This window comes from Macrotis lagotis, chromosome 2 (assembly GCF_037893015.1).
Source record: "Macrotis lagotis isolate mMagLag1 chromosome 2, bilby.v1.9.chrom.fasta, whole genome shotgun sequence".
Classification (NCBI taxonomy): Eukaryota; Metazoa; Chordata; class Mammalia; order Peramelemorphia; family Peramelidae; genus Macrotis; species Macrotis lagotis.
In genome coordinates, this window is record NC_133659.1 from 256,781,766 (window position 1) to 256,800,563 (window position 18,798).

Here is an 18,798-nt window from a genome sequence, read left to right on the forward strand (position 1 = left end):
ATATGGTTAAAAAAATAACTTCTATAAGCATTCTCCTTTACTTTGTAGTCTGAATCAAAACTAACTGGTTATAATATTTATGGGATTTTCAAAGTTTTGTATTTTTTTTGAATTGGTGGTAGTGGTAGTTATTAAATGATTGCAAGTAGTTAACCTACAAAGAGAATTAATACCTTTTTATAACATTGTCCAGTGTTTTGGAAAGTCATTTGTTTCTTTTGTTTTAGTGATGTCCTTGCATTACCCATTTTTAAACAAGAAGAGTCGAGTTTGCCACCTGATAATGAGAGTAAAATCCTACCTTTCCAGTATGTGCTTTGTGCTGCTACTTCTCCTGCAGTAAAGCTCCATGATGAAACTCTCACATATCTCAATCAAGGTGAAGTACTTCTTTTTTCATTACTATTACTGAGCTCCTCTGCATTCATGTCATTTTATAATATCAATTTAACTTGTTCTGAAGGTGGTTTTTATAACTAGCTCTTCTAAAACATTATCTCCAAGGATCTTTTCAGTTGTAATGCCAATCAATGCCTTTAAATAATGCAGAGAAAGAAAGAATAAGTGGCCTTATTTTCTGTTTTCTCCTCTCCATTTGTCCTTCTTGTTTCTAATTTCAGTTTCCCCCATCTTTAATGATCACATTGATCACAGAACATTTTATTTTGTGACCATAATTAAAATTAATTGAAAATTTACTTTTTATAAGTCCTAACAAGTTTGTTTTTGATAAACTATTGGCTTCTCTTACAAACATATAACCTTTATTTCTCCTTAGGACAGTCTTATGAAATCCGAATGCTGGACAACAGAAAACTTGGAGAACTTCCAGAAATCAATGGCAAGTTAGTGAAGGTAAAGGAAAGACAAGAAATCATCTGTTTACAGCTTTTTTTCCCCCAGCTTTTTTTTTTAGAACAAATTTCATAGTCTCCTGTAGATTCCATCTACCATGGTTTCCTGACTAAATATGCTTGATCTCATGAAGCTAAATGAAGCCTTTTGAGTCCCTCTGATATTTCAGCAATGGACAGCTCTACCCACTTAATTTGTATTTAGTGTGATTAGTGAAGGTCCAGCTGTTATTTAAAAGCCTCAAAATGGTAAAGCTCTTACTCTTACTCTTCCATCATCATTATTGGTCTCTTGGTCTTGAATGATATTTCTATGAAAATAAGTTCTCTCAGAGGTTTGAAAGCAGCCACTATACTTTGTTTCCCTACTGGGTATTTCATAAAGCAAAAGGGATAAATAGAAGCTATTGTTGCTATGACAGCAGCTGTAGCTGGAACTTTGTAGATATTGTATCATTTCAGTCATGTCTGACTCTTCATGACCCCATTTGGGATTTTCTTGACAAAGATACTGGAGTGGTTTGCTATTTTCTTCTCCAATTCTGAGGCAAACAGTGACTTGCCCAATGTAAGAAATAAGTGCCTTAGCAAGAACTCAGAAAAGTCATTAGTGAAACAAAGAGGATTCTTTATTGTAAGGTTCTTAAGAATGGATGACCCAAAAGCAGGCACATCCTCAGAGAGCAAAGGCTCAGCTTTTTATAACCTGTCCCAAACACAAGTCCTTCCCCTTTTTCCCCATTGTCTGGGTACTACGGAAGTTATAGCTCATCTGAACCTCTTAATTTCCCCAAGTGAATTTTTCCCTGGTACATTTCTCACTTCTCTGTCATACATCTTTCTTTCTAGTATAGCTTAACACAACTTTTAAACAGTTCAAAACATATTTTCATTATTAGAAAACTCTGGAACTCCTTAGACCATGACAATTTTCATATTGACTTGTCTATTTGGCATGTTGATACACACAGAAAATTCAGTTACAAATAGTAATTAACCTAGTTTTTGCTTTTCTTTTTTTGGAGTTTTTGCAAGGCAATGGGGTTAAGTGACTTGCCCAAGGTCACACAGCTAGGTAAGTATTATGCGTCTAAGACAGGATTTGAACCTCCTGACTCCAGGACTGGTGCTCTATCCACTGCACCATCTAGCTCCCCATAGTTTTGCTTTTGACATGACCTTATTCCTTTTAATCATTTCCCCATTTGGAGGATGTTATTCCACTTAAAGTAAATTTCCACAAGGGTTCCACAACAAAAGTGAATTCATTAAAGATTGGCAAATTAACTTGAGCTTGTAATATATACATTTGATAATCATTTTAGAATAAACAGTGATTCACAATTAAAATAGTTTTAACCTTTTTCAGAAAATGGATTTCTCTTTGAAATAATTTTATTAAATCACAGGTCATCCTTTTTCTAATACACATGGTTGACTTTGCTTAAAACAAAATTGAGATTAACATAATGGAGAAACATAACTTGATGTCACAAAACCTTCTTATGTTTCCCTTAGCATTTTAAGGACCTATACTTCATTTTAATATAGCTCTCTTGATGTGATTACTGCAATTTACCACAATGAACAGGGATATCAGAAAGGAAAATTCCTTTATTTATTTACATGACAATTTTCAGAGGTTATGTTGATGGCCAAATGGCTCAAGCCATATTTTAAATCTGCCAAGTGAGACATTTCCCAAATAGCGCATTTGGGAAACTGATTAGGAAAATCTAGCCTTAGAACTAGTTAAAAACTGTTTTCTCAACCTTTCCCAATGAGCCTGTCACCTATGGGCATCAATAGAACATTGGCCCAACAGCATTTATTTTGCTAATAATATGTGAAGTCAGATAGAGAATAATATCAACTAAACTGTCGCATAAGATCTAAAATAGCAAATTCTAAACAATCAGAACTTTGAGTTCAGCTTACAAGGATCAAATGTTGATTATAATCTCACAATGAACTAGCAAGAGTTTATCACAGAAAAATCATTATTTTCACCTATATTGCACAGGTGATTTTGCTTCAAAGCTAACAATAAGTGGGATGTATAAACACAATCCCAAATTGCATGTAGAAACATTTTGTAGAAACAATTTCTTTATTAATATTTTCAGTTAATATCTATATTCAAAGAGAAATAAACAACAAACCATTGCTTCCAGAATCCTTTAAAACAATTGGAACATTTTTTAGGTGACTTTCAATTAGTTTGCATATAGTTCTGTGGGTGTTCTAAATTCCAGATGTAACAAAGAACATTATGGGAACTTGTAAAATGATGGATAGCTTTCTTATTTGGTCTTAAAGCAAAAATAAATCTTTAAAATTGAAATTTATCAAACCAAGTTGATATAAAATTATCTCTAAGCATCACAAATAAATCCCCAAATGTTCTCAAGACTGAAATAAATTCCAATTTCTTTAACCAGTGTTTGCAAAAGGAAAGGTCTATTTAAGATAGGGAGAACATACATAATTAAATTACTCTTATCAAAAATAGCAGAGTTTACCAAGGCCTAAAGATTTGCTTCAGGAGAATTTTTCCTTGTCTTTACCTTAGCACTAGAACTAATCCCATATTAAATTGTCAAATTAACTTATGTATGAAATATATCCTTAGATGAAGTTCTCATGCAAAGATTTTCCCTTTACTCCCTAGAAATTTTGTAGGACTGAAAATTCTTGATGAAAGATTTATGACCAAATGGTTATAAAAATCCCTTTTTATAATTACAAGATTTTCATTGTACTTCACTTAACAATCTTATGAAATTCATAAGTCATGACCAAAAAACTTTAGTTATAATGAACAAATAAGGCGAAATTAGTTTTCTTAAATCATTCTTTATTTGGTGCAAACAGCATGATTTTTCAAACTTCCAAACTTTTTATCACTGTGAGTAATTATAGCTGATACAATTACTGTCAGTATTTCTTTTTTTTCTTATTTAATATTTATTTATTCTCATTTTGTACAAATGGTTTTTTTATACATTAATAAAATATTCTTGTTTAAGAGTAAACAAAATACCCCTCCCCCCAAAAAATATAGACTTGCTTGAGAGATAAAGTAAAGGGGAGAAAAAAAGTAAAATTAAAAAGGTAATAGTAATAATTGTATGTATGGCCAGGGGGCACAATGGACAGAGCACCAGCCCTAGAGCCATGAGCACCCGAGCCCACATCTGGCCCCATACACCCAACAATCACCCAGCTGTGTGACATGCAAGCCACCTGAACCCCACTGCCCTGCAAAAACCAAAAAAAGAAAAAAAAGATCCAAAATAAAATAAAATAAAATAGTAATAATAGTAGAGGTGGCTGGGTGGCAGACAGAGCATTGCCCCTTGAGCCAGGAGTACCTGTGTCCAAATCCAGACTCAAGACACCCAACGATCACCCTGCTATGGGGCCCCAGCCAGGCCACCCAGCCCCATTTGCCCTGCACCCCACCCCAAATAATAATAATAATAATAAATGTGCTTGAGTCTTTGTTCCAACACCACCAACTCTGTTGCGGGTAGATGACATTGTGATAACTCCATCACAAAAGTTACTTCCATTTTTTTCCACTGTTGCCATTGCTGGTCGCAATACCCTCCTTTTGTATTTCTCCACTACCATATAGTATATTTTCTCTCTCCTTTCACTCTGACTCTGCTGTAGGGTAGCTGAGTGGCACAGCAGACAGATCCCTGGTCCTGGGGCCAAGAGGCCCTTAGCCCCCAATACCACCCCTTAGGGCCAGAATCCACCTGGTCCTATGCTCCTGGACAGGCCTTCCAATCCCAGCCCCTTGCAAGAAGTAAAAAAGAAAATGTGTTATATCTGACCACTCTTCCCCCATGGTCCATCCTCTCCTCCTTTACTCACATCCCCACCCCTTCCCCCTGCTCCCCCCCTCCTTCTTACTCCAGATGTCTATACCCCATTGAGTATATATGCTGTTTCCTCTCCTAGCCTCCTCTGATGAGAGCAAAGGTTCCCTCATTCCCCCTTGCCTCTCCCCTTCTATATCATTGCAATAGCTCATTGCAATAAAGAAAAATCTTATTATATGAAATATCTTGGCCTCTTGCCCCTCTCCTTTTTCTTTCTCCCATTCCATTTCCCTTTTTTTCTATTGACTCCATTTTTACACCATATTTTATCTTTGTATTCAGCTTTCTCCCATGCTTCAACTATAAAAGCTCCCTCTACCTGCTCTATTAACTGAGAAGGTTCATATGAGTATTATCAGGGTCATTTTTCTATGCAGGAATACATGCAGTTCATCATCATTAAGTCCCTCATATTTCCCCCTTCTCCTCCACTCTCCATGCTTCACCTGAGTCCTGTATCTGAAAATCAAACCTTCTGTTCAGCTCTAGCCATTCCAAAAGGAGCATTTTAAATTTCCCTTGTTCATTGAAAGTCCATCTCTTTCCCTGGAAGAGGAAATTCAGCCTTGCTGGCTAGTTTATTCTTAGCTGCATTCTAAGTTCTTTTGCCTTCCAGTTTATTATATTCCAAGCCCTACAAGCTTCCAATGTAGTTGCTGCTAAATCCTGTGTGATCCTGACTGCAGCTCCACAATATTTGAACTGTGTCCTTCTGGCTGCTTGTATCCTGCCTCCTTCTTACTACAAATGTCTATACCCTATTGAATATATATGCTGTTTCCTCTCCTAGACACCTCTGATGAGAGCAAAGATTCCCTCATTCCCCCTTGCCTTCCCCCCCCCTTCCATATCATTGCAATAGCTCATTGTAATAAAGAAAAATCTTATTATATGAAATATATTGGCTTATTCCCCCTCTCCTTTTTCTTTCTCCCATTACATTTCCCTTTTTTCTATTGACTCCATTTTTACACCATATTTTATCTTCAAATTCAGCTTTCTCCCATGCTTCAACTATAAAAGCTCCCTCTACCTGCTCTATTAACTGAGAAGGTTCATATGAGTAATATCAGTGTCATTTTTCTATGCAGGAACACATGCAGTTCATCATCAAGTCCCTCATATCTTCCCCTTCTCCAATCTCCATGCTTCACCCAAGTCCTATATCTGAAGATCAGACCTTCTATTCAGCTCTGGCCATTCCAACAGAAACATTTGAACTTCCCCATGTTCATTGAAAGTCCATCTTTTTCGCTGGAAGAGGACATTGAGCCTTGCTGAGTAGTTGATTATTGGTTGCATTCTAAGCTCTTTTGCCTTCTGGTATATTATATTCCAAGCCCTATGAGCTTTTAATGTAGTTGCTGCTAAGTCCTGTGTGATCCTGACTGCAGCTCCATGATATTTGAACTGTGTCCTTCTGGCTGCTTCTAATATTTTCTCTTTGATTTGGGAATTCTGGAACTACAATATTCTGGAGCTATAATATTCCTAGGGGTTGGTTTTTTGGGATCTCTTTCTCGGGGGGATCAGTGGATTCTCTCCATTTCTATTTTGCCCTCTGCTTCTAGGATATCAGGGCAATTTTCCTGTAGTAATTCTTTGAAAATGATGTCAAGGTTCTTTTCCTGATCATGACTTTCAGGTATTCCAATAATTTTTAAGTTATCTTTCCTAAATCTGTTTTCCATATCAGTTCTTTTTTTTTAAGTGAGATGTTTCACATTTTCTTCTAATTTTTCAGTTTTTTGGTTTTGAAGTATTCAGTCCTGATTTCTCGTAATTCATCGATCTACCTGAGTTCTATTCTTTGTCTAAAGGATTTGTTTTCCTCAGTTTTCTTATCTCTTTTTCCATCTGGCCAATTTTGCTTTTTAAAGCATTCTTCTCCTCAATAACTTTTTGAACTGTTTTATCCATTTGACCTAAGCTAGTTTTTAGCATGCTATTTTCTTCAGCATTTTTTTGGTTTTCTTTGACTAAGCTGCTGACTTCATTTTCATGTTTTTCCTGCATCTCTCTCCTTTCTTTTTCCCAGTTTTTCTTCTAACTCCCTCATGTGATTTTCAAAGTCTTTTTTGAGTTCTGTCATAGACTGAGCCCAATTTCTGTTTTTCTTGGAGTCTTTAGATGCAGGAGCTTGTGCTTCTTCATCTTCAGACTGAGTGTTTTGATCCTTCTTGGGCTCATATGTAAAATATTTCTCAATGGTGTTCTTCTTTTTTCTCTGCTTGTTCATTTTCCCAGCCTAAGCCTGTTTTGGGGGTAGTTCCTGAGCTTTTGGGACACTCCCACAAGGGTCTCAGTGTGTCAGGCTCTGTCCTCCCTCCTGGTCTGTGAATGATCATCTGCACCCCCCTCTGCCACGGGACTGAGGTGGAGGGGGCCCCTGCTGTTCTATGGGGGGGTCCTAGACTGCGATCAGGATCTGAATGTGTTCAGAGCCCCAGAGTCCTGTTCCGAGGGCAGAGGACAGAGCTAGGCAGTCTCTGTCTACACTCCCCTCCCTAGGTTCAATGGACTCATGCCTTGGGGGCTCCTGCTTACCTGCTCTGCCTGCTTCTGTTCCTGGATCTGGGCTGCCTTCCTTGCTGTGTGCCCTGAGGGCTGGGCTTCATGTGCTCGCTCTGACAGAGGTCCCTGCCACCTGCTGTTACCCCAATTTGTGCCTGGTGCTCCCCGGGGCGTAGCTCAGGAAACTCCCCCGCTGCTGTGAGCCAGGGCTCCCAGCACCCTGGGGCTGCCTCCAGGAGGCTGAACTTTTTTTGCTCTGACTGGCCACCCCTCTGGTGGGCCGCCCCTCCAACCCCAGGGAGCAGAGCCTTTCTGCCCTTTTCCAGGTTACCTTGAGTAGGAGAACTGCGTCACTGTATCCCTCTGTGGGTTCTGTCTCTCAAAAATTTAGTTAGAGTCCTTAGTTTTGAAGATTTATGAGAGAGCACCCAAGACAGGATCCACTCTTATTGCCATCTTGGCCCTGCCTCTCCTGACTGGTATTTCTTAATCAAAATTATGCTTTTTTTCAAAAGTTGAAAGCTCTTTAATTTAGTATTTCATTTTACTTACACAGAAGATCAGCCCATATCTAATTGAAAAGATAATAAAAAGTTAATATTCACATAGCAATTGCCAAACTCTTATTAGCCCTATGGATCTTTGTTTTTTTTCCTTACAGAATAATAACCTAAACCACCTTTCCTTGGATAATATATAATTTCTTAATGCTAAAATACCAAATTTTAGGTAGTCCTATGTTTGTTCCTTTCAGTACTAAAATTTGTATTGAATCAAATTAAATCTGAATTTATAAGTTCTTAACTGTTGTTACATATATTATTTTCTTCTTTACAAGAACAGTTTGAAAAATCACTTTTAGTTAAGAGTCTATTTGCAAACTTTCATCATCATTATTTTTTTTAACCGATCACAGACTTCAAAAAAATCTTTTCTTTCTATAGTTTCCTGCTGAAGTTAAACCATTACATTCTTTTGATGCTCTAACATGGGCTAGACCCTGAAATCTTAAGATCAGATAATAATTTGTTACTAATTATCAATTCCACATTCGTCTTTTAAAAGCCCAAATGAAGAAAAGGAAGATTCACATTTTAGATCATTTGTTTTAGTTAGACTGAGACCAGGATAAACAAAAATTACACTGAATTTATATACAGAACCTTAGTTTTAGCATCCTAAGTTATACTTTTATCTAAACATTCAATATTTCTGGATTCATTATTTCCCAGACATTTATTTCACAGCTAGAGATATTTTTTTTTGAGTTTGTTTATTTATTAGGTTTTTGCAATACAGTGAGGTTAAGTGGCTTGCCCAGGGCCATACAGCTAGGTAATTATTAAGCCTCTGAGACCAGATTTGAACTCAGTTACTCCTGACTCCAGGGCTGGTGCTCTATTCACTGTAACACCTAGCCACCTCACCCAGAGCTAGAGATTTTGCATAGATAGCAGTCTGTTGTTAGGATTTTAATTTTACTTCAATTATCACATCTGAGCAAAACTTAATTCAATTCAAATCTGAATTGCATAATTCCAGAAGGAATATGTAACTTAATTTTTTATTTTTCAGTCCTCATATAATTTTTAAAATTATTTATACTTTCTTCACATGCTTAAGACTATCTTTTTATGTTAAATTTACCTTTCTCAAACTTTTTACACTTTCCATTTTTCCTTTTAAACTTTTCTATTCTCTTCTAGACTTTCAAAATCCATTCCACCTAGCCACCTCACCCAGAGCTAGAGATTTTGCATAGATAGCAGTCTGTTGTTAGGATTTTAATTTTACTTCAGTTATCACATCTGAGCAAAACTTAATTCAATTCAAATCTGAATTCCATAATTCCAGAAGGAATATGTAACTTAATTTTTTATTTTTCAGTCCTCATATAATTTTTAAAATTATTTATACTTTCTTCACATGCTTAAGACTATCTTTTTATGTTAAATTTACCTTTCTCAAACTTTTTACACTTTCCATTTTTCCTTTTAAACTTTTCTATTCTCTTCTCGTCTTTCAAAATCCATTTCATAAATTTCCTTTTTTTAATTCTTTTTAATGTACTGTTTAACCAGATTTCAAACTGTTTATTCATTCTAATGACCATTTCTTTTTTATGTTTTTAGCAATATGATTATTATTAGATAGTACTCATACAACCAACAATAACCAATTTTTTTTTTGCAAGGCAATTGGATTAAGTGGCTTGACAGCCTCAAAAAATAAGAATATCAACCAAATTCTCTTAAATATGTTTTTTGCTCTTTAAGCCATTCACAACCCTAGCAACAAAACACTTTCAAATTATTCTATCAATTTTATGGTAAAGAATAAAACATTTCTTCCAAAATTTAAAATGCAGATTTTAAAAATGTATTTAAGTTCATATCTAATTTGCATCCAAATTCCAAATGTCCACAATGCACCCTTAGAATCAACAGAACATTTTACATAAAACATTCCTCAATTTGTAACCTTTAAAAGACCCATTTGAACCTGAATTTCTCCAATTTTGAGTCCTATTTTCTCAAAACAAACCTTGCATTTCAAATTAGCAACTAGCCTGTGTTATCTTGAGAAAGAGAAGAGTAAGACAGCTACAAAGTGAAGTTATCAGAGTGGAGTTTAAAAAAATAATGAATCGTTTTTATCCAAGTTAGAAATAGGAAAAACAAAACTTTTTTTTTTATTTAAGGCAATAGGATTAAGTGACTTGCCTAAGGTCACACACCTAGACAATTATTAAGTGTTTGAAGTCAAATTTTAACTCAGGTCCTCCTGACTCTGGGGCTGGTGCTCTATCCACTGTCCACCTAGCTGCCTCTCTCTTTCTCTTTCTCTTTGTCCCTTCATTTTACAGACTTTTTACCGAAACTTGCTGAGATTCAATAATTCCTCTAGAGGCTTTTTTATTCTAACCATCTAACTTTAGAATTTTGTTCCTAATGTCCAGCCAGGCCTTGGTCACAGAATGTACCTTCAAGATACCTTGTGCCACTGGGAACTTGGGATCCATAACCAAATATTTTCTCATTTGGTCTCTCAGCCTTTGTAAGAAGGTCCCAAGTTTTGGGCTCTGTTTCCTTAGTAACCCCAGGTGGTTCCTGATCCTTAGTCTTAAATGGAAATGGATGAATAACCTCCCTCCTTTCCAGCAAGAAGTATAATCTGATTCCTTTCAGGAGAGTGATTGTTTCCCATTAACAAAAATGGTAAGGGTTTGACATAGCCAATTCTCATCTGTCCCATATTTAGGCCAAAATACTGCTGGTGGAATTATGCTTTTGCTTTGACCAGATGAAACAACTATGTTTCTCTTATTTTTCTACTTAGGAAAATGTTGTATCTTGCCAGTACCTCAGCATCCTCCCAAAGGAACTATTCAGAGGAATGTTCATTACCCCTTTTTTTCCCGGGCACCTTTGAATTCTTATTCCCCAAAGTAATTATTTGTCAGAGAATCTTCATGATTTTGTATCCTTCCACTTCACTCCCCTCATGTTTCTAGCAGGTCTCAGACATTCATACATTCAGTCTCTGACTCCTGCAGGATTCCAAACCACCAAGATTAATATTTAGTCATACTCCTTTCTTACCTTAGTCTATGCAGTTACCTGATTGTCATGGTACTTATTTTTTTCCTTTATTTAGTCCTTTGGTTCACTTAAGACTGGATTACTGAGGTAAGTAGTTGGTGAAGTGGATAGAACACTTGCCCTGGAGTCAGGAAGACCTGAGTTCAAATCTCACCCAGAAACTTAATAATACCTAGCTGTGTGACCTTGGATAAGTCACTTAACCCCATTGCCTTGCAAAAACAAACAACAAAAAGACTGGATTACTTAATGTGGTCCCTAGGGTCTTTGAACAGTCACCAAAGAGGGTTACCCACTGACAATACAGGATCATTGAAATCAACAGTATTAAGACTTCCTGTCTTTGTCTGTGGCTGCCTCCTCACTTACCTTGACTAGATTTGGGATGAGCCCCCATCAAGAACTCAGAATAGCTATTTAGTGAAGCAAAGAGGATCCTTTGTTGTAAGGTTCTTAAACATAGATGCCTGGAAAGAGAGCATACCCTTGGAGAGCAGAGGCTCAGCTTTTTATTCCTTGTCCCAAAATGTAAGACACTCCCCTATTTCCCCATTGGGTGAGTACTATAGAGGTTACAGTTTTATCCTAACCTCCTAATTTCCCCACATGAATCTCTGCTCCTGATTACCTTTCCCACTCTCCATTATTCATCAGCCTAATTATAACTGGGTTTTGCCAATCTCACATAACTAGTATGGAAATGAAAATTTAATCACTTCTTACACCCATGGCACACAACTCATAAGTGTCTGAGATCAGATTTGACCTTAAGAAGACTCATCTTCCTGATTCTAGGCCCAGCACTCTAACCATTGAGCCACCTAGCTGCCCATAACTAGAGGTATGTTTGGAATAATATCTTTATCCATGTTGTAAACTGTGACAAAAAGGAATCATGATGCAAATAGGATCCATGCCTACATTTTATGATTATTTAGATATAATGTCTCAGTTTGTGTGGACTGGAACATTTTTCATTTCCATAGGCAAATCTGGACCAATTGCTGTATGATTAATGGACAAAATAAAAAGGTTTAGGATAATGATCCTTGGTGCTTCTTTGGCATCAAAACTAGCATTTGAGTCAAGTTTCAAATAGTGAACACAACTACTATAATAAGAAATCTGAGTCAGTGAACAAGTTTCTCATGACATAGGACTTTCTGGATGGACCTGCTCAAAAGAAGAACATAAAGAAGATGAGGTCCAGAAATTTATGCCAACCACTGTTAATTTTGTTTTGTTATCACTGACTTTCTTGTCAGAACAGCCAAGAAGGAGTAACATCTTTAATAAATATAGTCAGAGTACTTAGAGCTAGAAAGTATCTTAAAGAACATCTCATCTAACCCTTTCATTTTACAGATGAAGAAACTGAGAGATCATATGGCTTGCCCATATAGATTTGAATCCAGGTCCTTTTATTCTGTATCTAGTTCTTGTGTCTTTTGTACTAAAGCTGCTTTTTTAGAGGATCATAGAATTTTAAAGTCAATGAGACCTTAGAAATCATCTAACCATAGATCCTTGGTAAAACTGATAACCTTGAAAGACATATACATCCTATTATTAATTGTTTTTGCTTCTCTTTCCAGAGTATATTTCGAGTGGTGTTCCATGATAGAAGACTGCAGTACACTGAGCATCAGCAGCTTGAGGGCTGGAAATGGAACAGGCCAGGGGATAGAATCCTTGATATAGGTAAATTGGGAATTAAATCAAGAAATGGCTTTCTTTGACTGTTATTTCAAAATACTTCATGAATTTGCTAAGCATTGAAACTGGAAATTACAATTGTAAATAAAATGAAAAAAAAATTCACCTTGAAATAGAAGGTGAACATTTTAAACTCTTTTTATATGTCATGATTGAATTTATAATTTCAGAGAGGTCCTAGAAGATTCCTAGACTTAAGCTCTACAAGACTGAGTGCCTCCCAAGTGCCAGGTACTATACTAAGATACTGGTTAAACAGACACAGTTTATTAAATATCTTTTCTCTCAAGAAACTTCTGTTTTGGGAAACAAAATGTACCCAAAGAAGCATGTACAGTATATTTATAAAAAAAATAAGATAACTTTGGCATGGAGGAAGAACTAGATGCTTAGGAATCAGAAAAGGCCACATGGAGGAGTTGATGCTTTTCAGAAACCGGCAATTCTGAGAGGTGGGAGGGAGAGGGAAGAGGTGGTGATAGAAAAGGCCTACATTCCAGAATAGGAGGGCAGCCTGAGCATGGTGTTAGGAAATGGAATGCCATGTGTAAGAGAGCAGTAAAGTCAGTTTGGCTGAACTGAAGAATTTGTAAAGTGGTTAATATGTCAGAAGTCTGGAAAGATTATTTATTTGAAGGATTAAGTGCTAAACAGGGAATATTTCTTTTAGGTATAATATGGAGGCAGTGGAATTTATGGAAGAGGGAGTGATAGTATCAAAAACAACATAGTAGACAGAAATGTGTTTTGAGTTGAATTTAAATAAATGAATAGAATTTAATTATAAATATTGTAAAAATAGAGCAGATTTCCCCCCCCCCTTTCTCCTGCAATCTATAAGGATGAGGCAGTTCAGATTATTTTTTTTTCAGTGAAAGATCTAGATTTATTTATTTTATATTATTATTATTATTGTTATTATTATTATTATCACAATAATTTTGTTATAAGACTAAATATAAACTCCCCCCCCTCAAGTGTAGTGAGAGAGGAAAAAAAAATGTACATCAGTCTGCATTCAGATTCCGATGACTCTGTCTCTGGGGTGAGTTGCTTTTTTATCCTAAGTCCACCAGAGAAGTTGCTTCAATATTTTTCCCACAGTTGCTATTACTAGCTGTATTTTCCCCAACTCTATTCCTCCTCACGCTCATTTATTCTATTCTCTCTCTCCTTTCATCCTGACCCTGTCCATAAGTGTGTTGTATCTGAGTACCCTCTTCCACAATCTTCCCTCTCTTCTAATCACCCTTTCCTCCCCCCATTCTCCCTTATCCCATCCCTTTCTTCTCATTTTTCTCTACGGTAAGATAGATTTTTGTACCCTATTAAATGTGTATGTTATTTCCTCTCTGAGCCATTTCTGATGGGAATGAAGGCTCACTCATCCCCCCCCTTGCCTTCCCCATTTCACTCCATTAAAGAAGCTTTTTCTTGATTCTTATGTGAAATTTCTTAGCTTCTTCTTCATCTCTTTTCCCTTCCTCCCAGTACTTTCCTTTATCACCCATTGACTCCATCTTTTTACTACATTATACCATTATATTCCTGGTTGTTTAACTTTGGGCCAAGGTTACGTCAGTGAACTGAATCCACAGTTCCCATCCTATGTCAGATCCCCAGAACTTTTCCTCGCATCTTTTCCTGTTCTTTGTCCAGAGCATAGTCTTAGTTGGGTCTGGTTCACACTGAGTCCCCCTTTGCTGGATCTTCATCCCAGTGCTAGTATCAGAGCCAGACAGTTGCAGGGTTTTTCCCACCCTATGCTTTGCATCATGTACAGCCTTAAGCCATGTTCATGGTGGATCTGTGACCATATTCCTTACCCTAATGTACAGCCCAAGTCTCTGCCTTGACAGGTTTTACTTGGGCCTTCCTGTCTTCTCCTTAGTGCCAGCACACCCTTGATTGTGTCCCTCTGTGCTTAAGCAGGCCAATAAGATGAATCCCTGTGATTTCTCTGGATTTTTTGATCGCTGCTTTTGTTTGGCCTTTGTTGGAATGGTTTGGTAGGAGAGTGCTGGGCTGTACTGTTTCTCCTGGCTCTTTAGCATCTTTGCCAGTCTCCTGTATATTTTTCTAAACTTCTTTTTTATTCCATTCTGTTTTCTCACTGCCAAAAAATGTGTGTGTGTGTGTGTGTGTGTGTGTGTGTGTCTAATTACTTACCTATGTTTTTTATTGCTTCCTCCAGTAGAATTTGAACTTTAAGACAGTGATTTGCCCATTTTTTGCTTTCTTTTCCCAGCCCCTGCTACAGTGTCTAGTATATAGTGGTTGTTTAATAAATGCTAAGTGATTATATCTAATTAATATTTTGAAACTTTTTCTGATGTCTGTATCCTCACTAAAAGTACTGGGCTTCCTGGACCCTCCTAATTTCTGAGCCTGTTTAATCCTTGGGGTAAGAAACCCTCCCAGACACCCAAAGTATCTTTTCAGAGATCACCCAAAAACATTTTCTCAGAAAGAATTTTTATTGTTTTCTATATCGATATACATACATATTATAGATTGATACATACATACATACATATGTATGAATGTATATGTATGGATTTAGATATATACATACACACACTCATAAAGATATCTATCTCTAGGTATCTCTATAGATGTTGGTGTAGAGGGGATGTTTGGGGAGGGGGGGTGAATTTCAGTGACTCTCTGTTACCTCTGCTTACAACTTCTTGGTACATATTTGTTTGCTTGTTATCTCCCTGTTTAATTGTCAGCTCTTTGAGAATATGGACTGCTTTTTGCCTTTCTTTGTATTTATATCCTTTTACAAGTCTGACTCCCTATCTTCAAGGGTCCCTGACTTGGTTCTGTTTGACCATACTATAACTTTTTCTGTAGTACTCCCAGCCCTTAACTTCCCCAAGGCAGAATTATAGGTTATATATGCTTCCTATCTCAGGTCATAACATTGCTTGCTTATTTGGAGGAATTCCATTTCTATTGCTATGGTCTTCTAGATGATTTTTTATGTAGTTCTGGGGTGAAAGAAGTAATTTAATAGTATTGTAGTTTATTAGTATTATTTGTCATTCTGTTTGACATGAACTTTCAGGGGTTTGCTGAAGTGTATATGTGGGGAAAGAGTAGCTTCCTTCCTATACAGATTTTACTTTGAATCTATAAATTTATAAATAAAAATTTCTAAAGATTTTCAAAACAGAAAGATGAATGACATGGATCCTTAAACCAAAGATGGAAAAAGAAGTATATAAACTAAGTACAATGCCCAGAAAACAACATGAATGAAGTACATTAGCAAAATGAGCTTTTAAGACTATGTAAGATTTATAACTGAAAGGGTAAATCAATATAATAATATGATAATAATAATAATTCTATTATTGTAATAAGAAAATATAAATAAGTATCCATAAGAAAAATACAATCAGTAAGTCTGATAAAGACTATAAATCATGTAAATAAGCATAGAGATGCTGATAAAATAGTGATCAGTTAGTGTTTATTAGCAGAGGAATAGAAAACTCTTACATTAATATGATTAAAAATATTTAAAATTATGCTAATCTTTTATGCAGTAGAACACTAAAAGCAGTTCCATTAAAATACAGTTGTTCACACATGCCACTGTTATTTGAAATAGCAATAAAGCACAAAAAGTAAAGGAATAAACTTCTGTTTAAAGATTCCATGATTATATACTTAGAAAGTCTAAGATATAGTGAAAAAGTTGAGTATAATAAATGACTTTTGTAGAGGGATATAGAATGCATCTTACAAAAATCATCCCAATTTCTCTGGATATCCAATACGAATCAAGGAATATCAATAGAGAGCTATACCTTTCAAAACCACAACAAAGTTCACCAAACATTTGAGCTTTAAAAGACTAGACATATAAGAGAAGTAGCTACGGCTTAAATTATTTTTCATAGAAATCAAAGAAGAAGTAAAGAAATGAAATATCTGATACTAATCATTAGGTTAAATATTGTTTTTGAAAAGAGCAATACTTTACAAAATAATCCACAGATTTAATGCAATATGAGTAGATGAGTTCATGGTAATCAAAATTCATATAATTCATATAAAAAAGCAGATTGCAAAATCATAATATCGGTAAGAATTAGGAAAAAGAAAATTGGCTTGCTAGACTTCCCCTACCAGATTTCAGAATATACTACAAATTAATGATTACATTTTCTCTTTCACTCTTCAATAAAAACATTCTTAATTTATTTAATTATACAATTACATAGGTGGTGTTAATTATGTTCTACTTTTAATACATTTCTTTCTTTGATTAATATAGCGAATTTATGCCTTTGTGAAGGGAAGAGGAAGATAATATGTTTTGGTATTGAAAAACCGAATGCTAGTTGATTTCAGTGAGAACAGCAATTCTTACATACATAATACAATATGTGCAAGTATATTTGCCCTTCTGATGAATTTAATACAGTTATTTACAGGGAAATACTTCTGGAACTTCAGCTACTACCCCTGACTTCATACTAAGGTGCTGCTCTAGCCAATAATAATAGAGTTTGTCTAATATGGTTATATTGTTAAGTAGTAAGGTTCAGTCCATATCTTTCTAATAATTAAATATTTGGACAGTGAAATCCAGTGTGCTTTATACCAAAGCCTACGCTGTAATAGTTTGTTTTCTCTTTGTCTATAGTACCACCTAATCCCAGATGAAGAACTCTTTCCAATAATATAAAATTATACTGTATTTTATTTAGTGTTGTTAAATATTATAATGCTTTTTGACTGTTTTCTGACTCCTTATACCTATTGAACTTCTGCAATAATATTTTTTGTTCTCATATACATTGTGATTATAGATTTCAACTGGGTCAAAATAAAAATAAAAATGTAGTTAGTCATCTGAGAGGCATTTCAGCAGATTGGAATGGAACTGTTAAGTTGATTCAGTTTTAAAAAAGACATTCAGAGTCAGATCAAAGGAAAAATGTTTAGGATACTAAATGATTAAGTCATTTTTTCTAAGGCTGTTAATTTTACTGAACTAATCACTCCTTTTATCTTAAAAAAGCTTTAAGATTCAACCAGTTTCATGCTGACTCTGAACAGGAACATGAAAATTAGTAGTTTTTCATTTAAACCTAATAGCAAAGTATTATTTTATCTTTCAGATATTCCAATGTCTGTGGGTATAATTGACCCTCGGGCAAATCCAACACAGTTGAATACTGTAGAGTTTCTCTGGGACCCTGCAAAAAGGACATCTGTGTTTATTCAGGTAAAAAGATAAACTGTCTCAATTATAAAGGAAGACATCCCAAGTTGCTTGAGTTTTTTTGTTTTATTTTTAAATTTATTTTCACATTACTGCAAGAATTTTAAAAGTATACATAATTCCCCCTCCCCCCACAAAGATAGAGAAACCTCAAGAAATATAAAATGAGAGGGGAAAAAAGTGTACTTCAATCTCTGTTCAGATACCATTGGCTCTGTCTCTGGGATGGTTGCATTCTTTATCATAAGTTCATTGGAGAAGTAGCTTCAATATTTTTTCCTCACAGTTGCTTTTGTCAACTGTATTTCCCTCCATTCTATTCCTCCACACCCCCATTTATTCTGTTTTCTCTTTCCTCTAAAGTCTGTTGTATCTGACTACCCTTTCCCACAGTCTTTCCTCTATTCTATCTCCCACAAACACACCCCTCCCCTCCCCCTGTCTCTTTTCTCCCATTCCTTTACTCTCCTTTTTCCTCTAGGGTAAGGTAGATTTCTATACTCTTATGTATGTTATTTCTTCTCTGAGCCTCTTTCAATGAGAATGATGGCTCACTCATTTTGCCTCACCTTTCCCCCTTCCACTCCATTGCAAAAGCTTTTTCTTGACTCTTTTACCTGAAATATCTTAACCCATTCTATCTTTCTTCCAGACTTTCCTTTTTTTGTCCATTGACTCCATCATTATATTATGTTATGTTATGTTATTTTGTTATATTATATTATATTATCCTGTGCCTTGTCTATATATGCTCCTTAACTGATTTAATAAATGAGAAAGTTCATAAGAGTTATTAGTATCTTCTTCCCATGCAGGAATACACGCAGTTTAATATCATTAAATCCCTTATAATTTGACCTTCCCTCTCTATGCTTCACCTAAGTCCTGTGCTTGAAAATCAAACTTCTACTCAGCTCTGGTCATTTCAACAGGAAAATTTGAAAGTCCCCTATTTCATTGAATGTCCATCTTTT

General features: G+C 35.6%; 1 protein-coding gene across 1 annotated transcript in view; it reads left to right on the forward strand.

Moving 5' to 3' along the window:
- TFCP2 (transcription factor CP2) overlaps window positions 1-18,798 on the forward strand; it is an 81,938-nt gene that overhangs the window by 36,708 nt on the left and 26,432 nt on the right. The window contains exons 2-5 of the mRNA XM_074225911.1: window positions 228-379; window positions 779-855; window positions 12,459-12,564; window positions 17,721-17,827. Of these exons, the coding sequence (XP_074082012.1) occupies window positions 228-379; window positions 779-855; window positions 12,459-12,564; window positions 17,721-17,827 (442 nt within the window). The remainder of the gene's footprint in view (window positions 1-227; window positions 380-778; window positions 856-12,458; window positions 12,565-17,720; window positions 17,828-18,798) is intronic.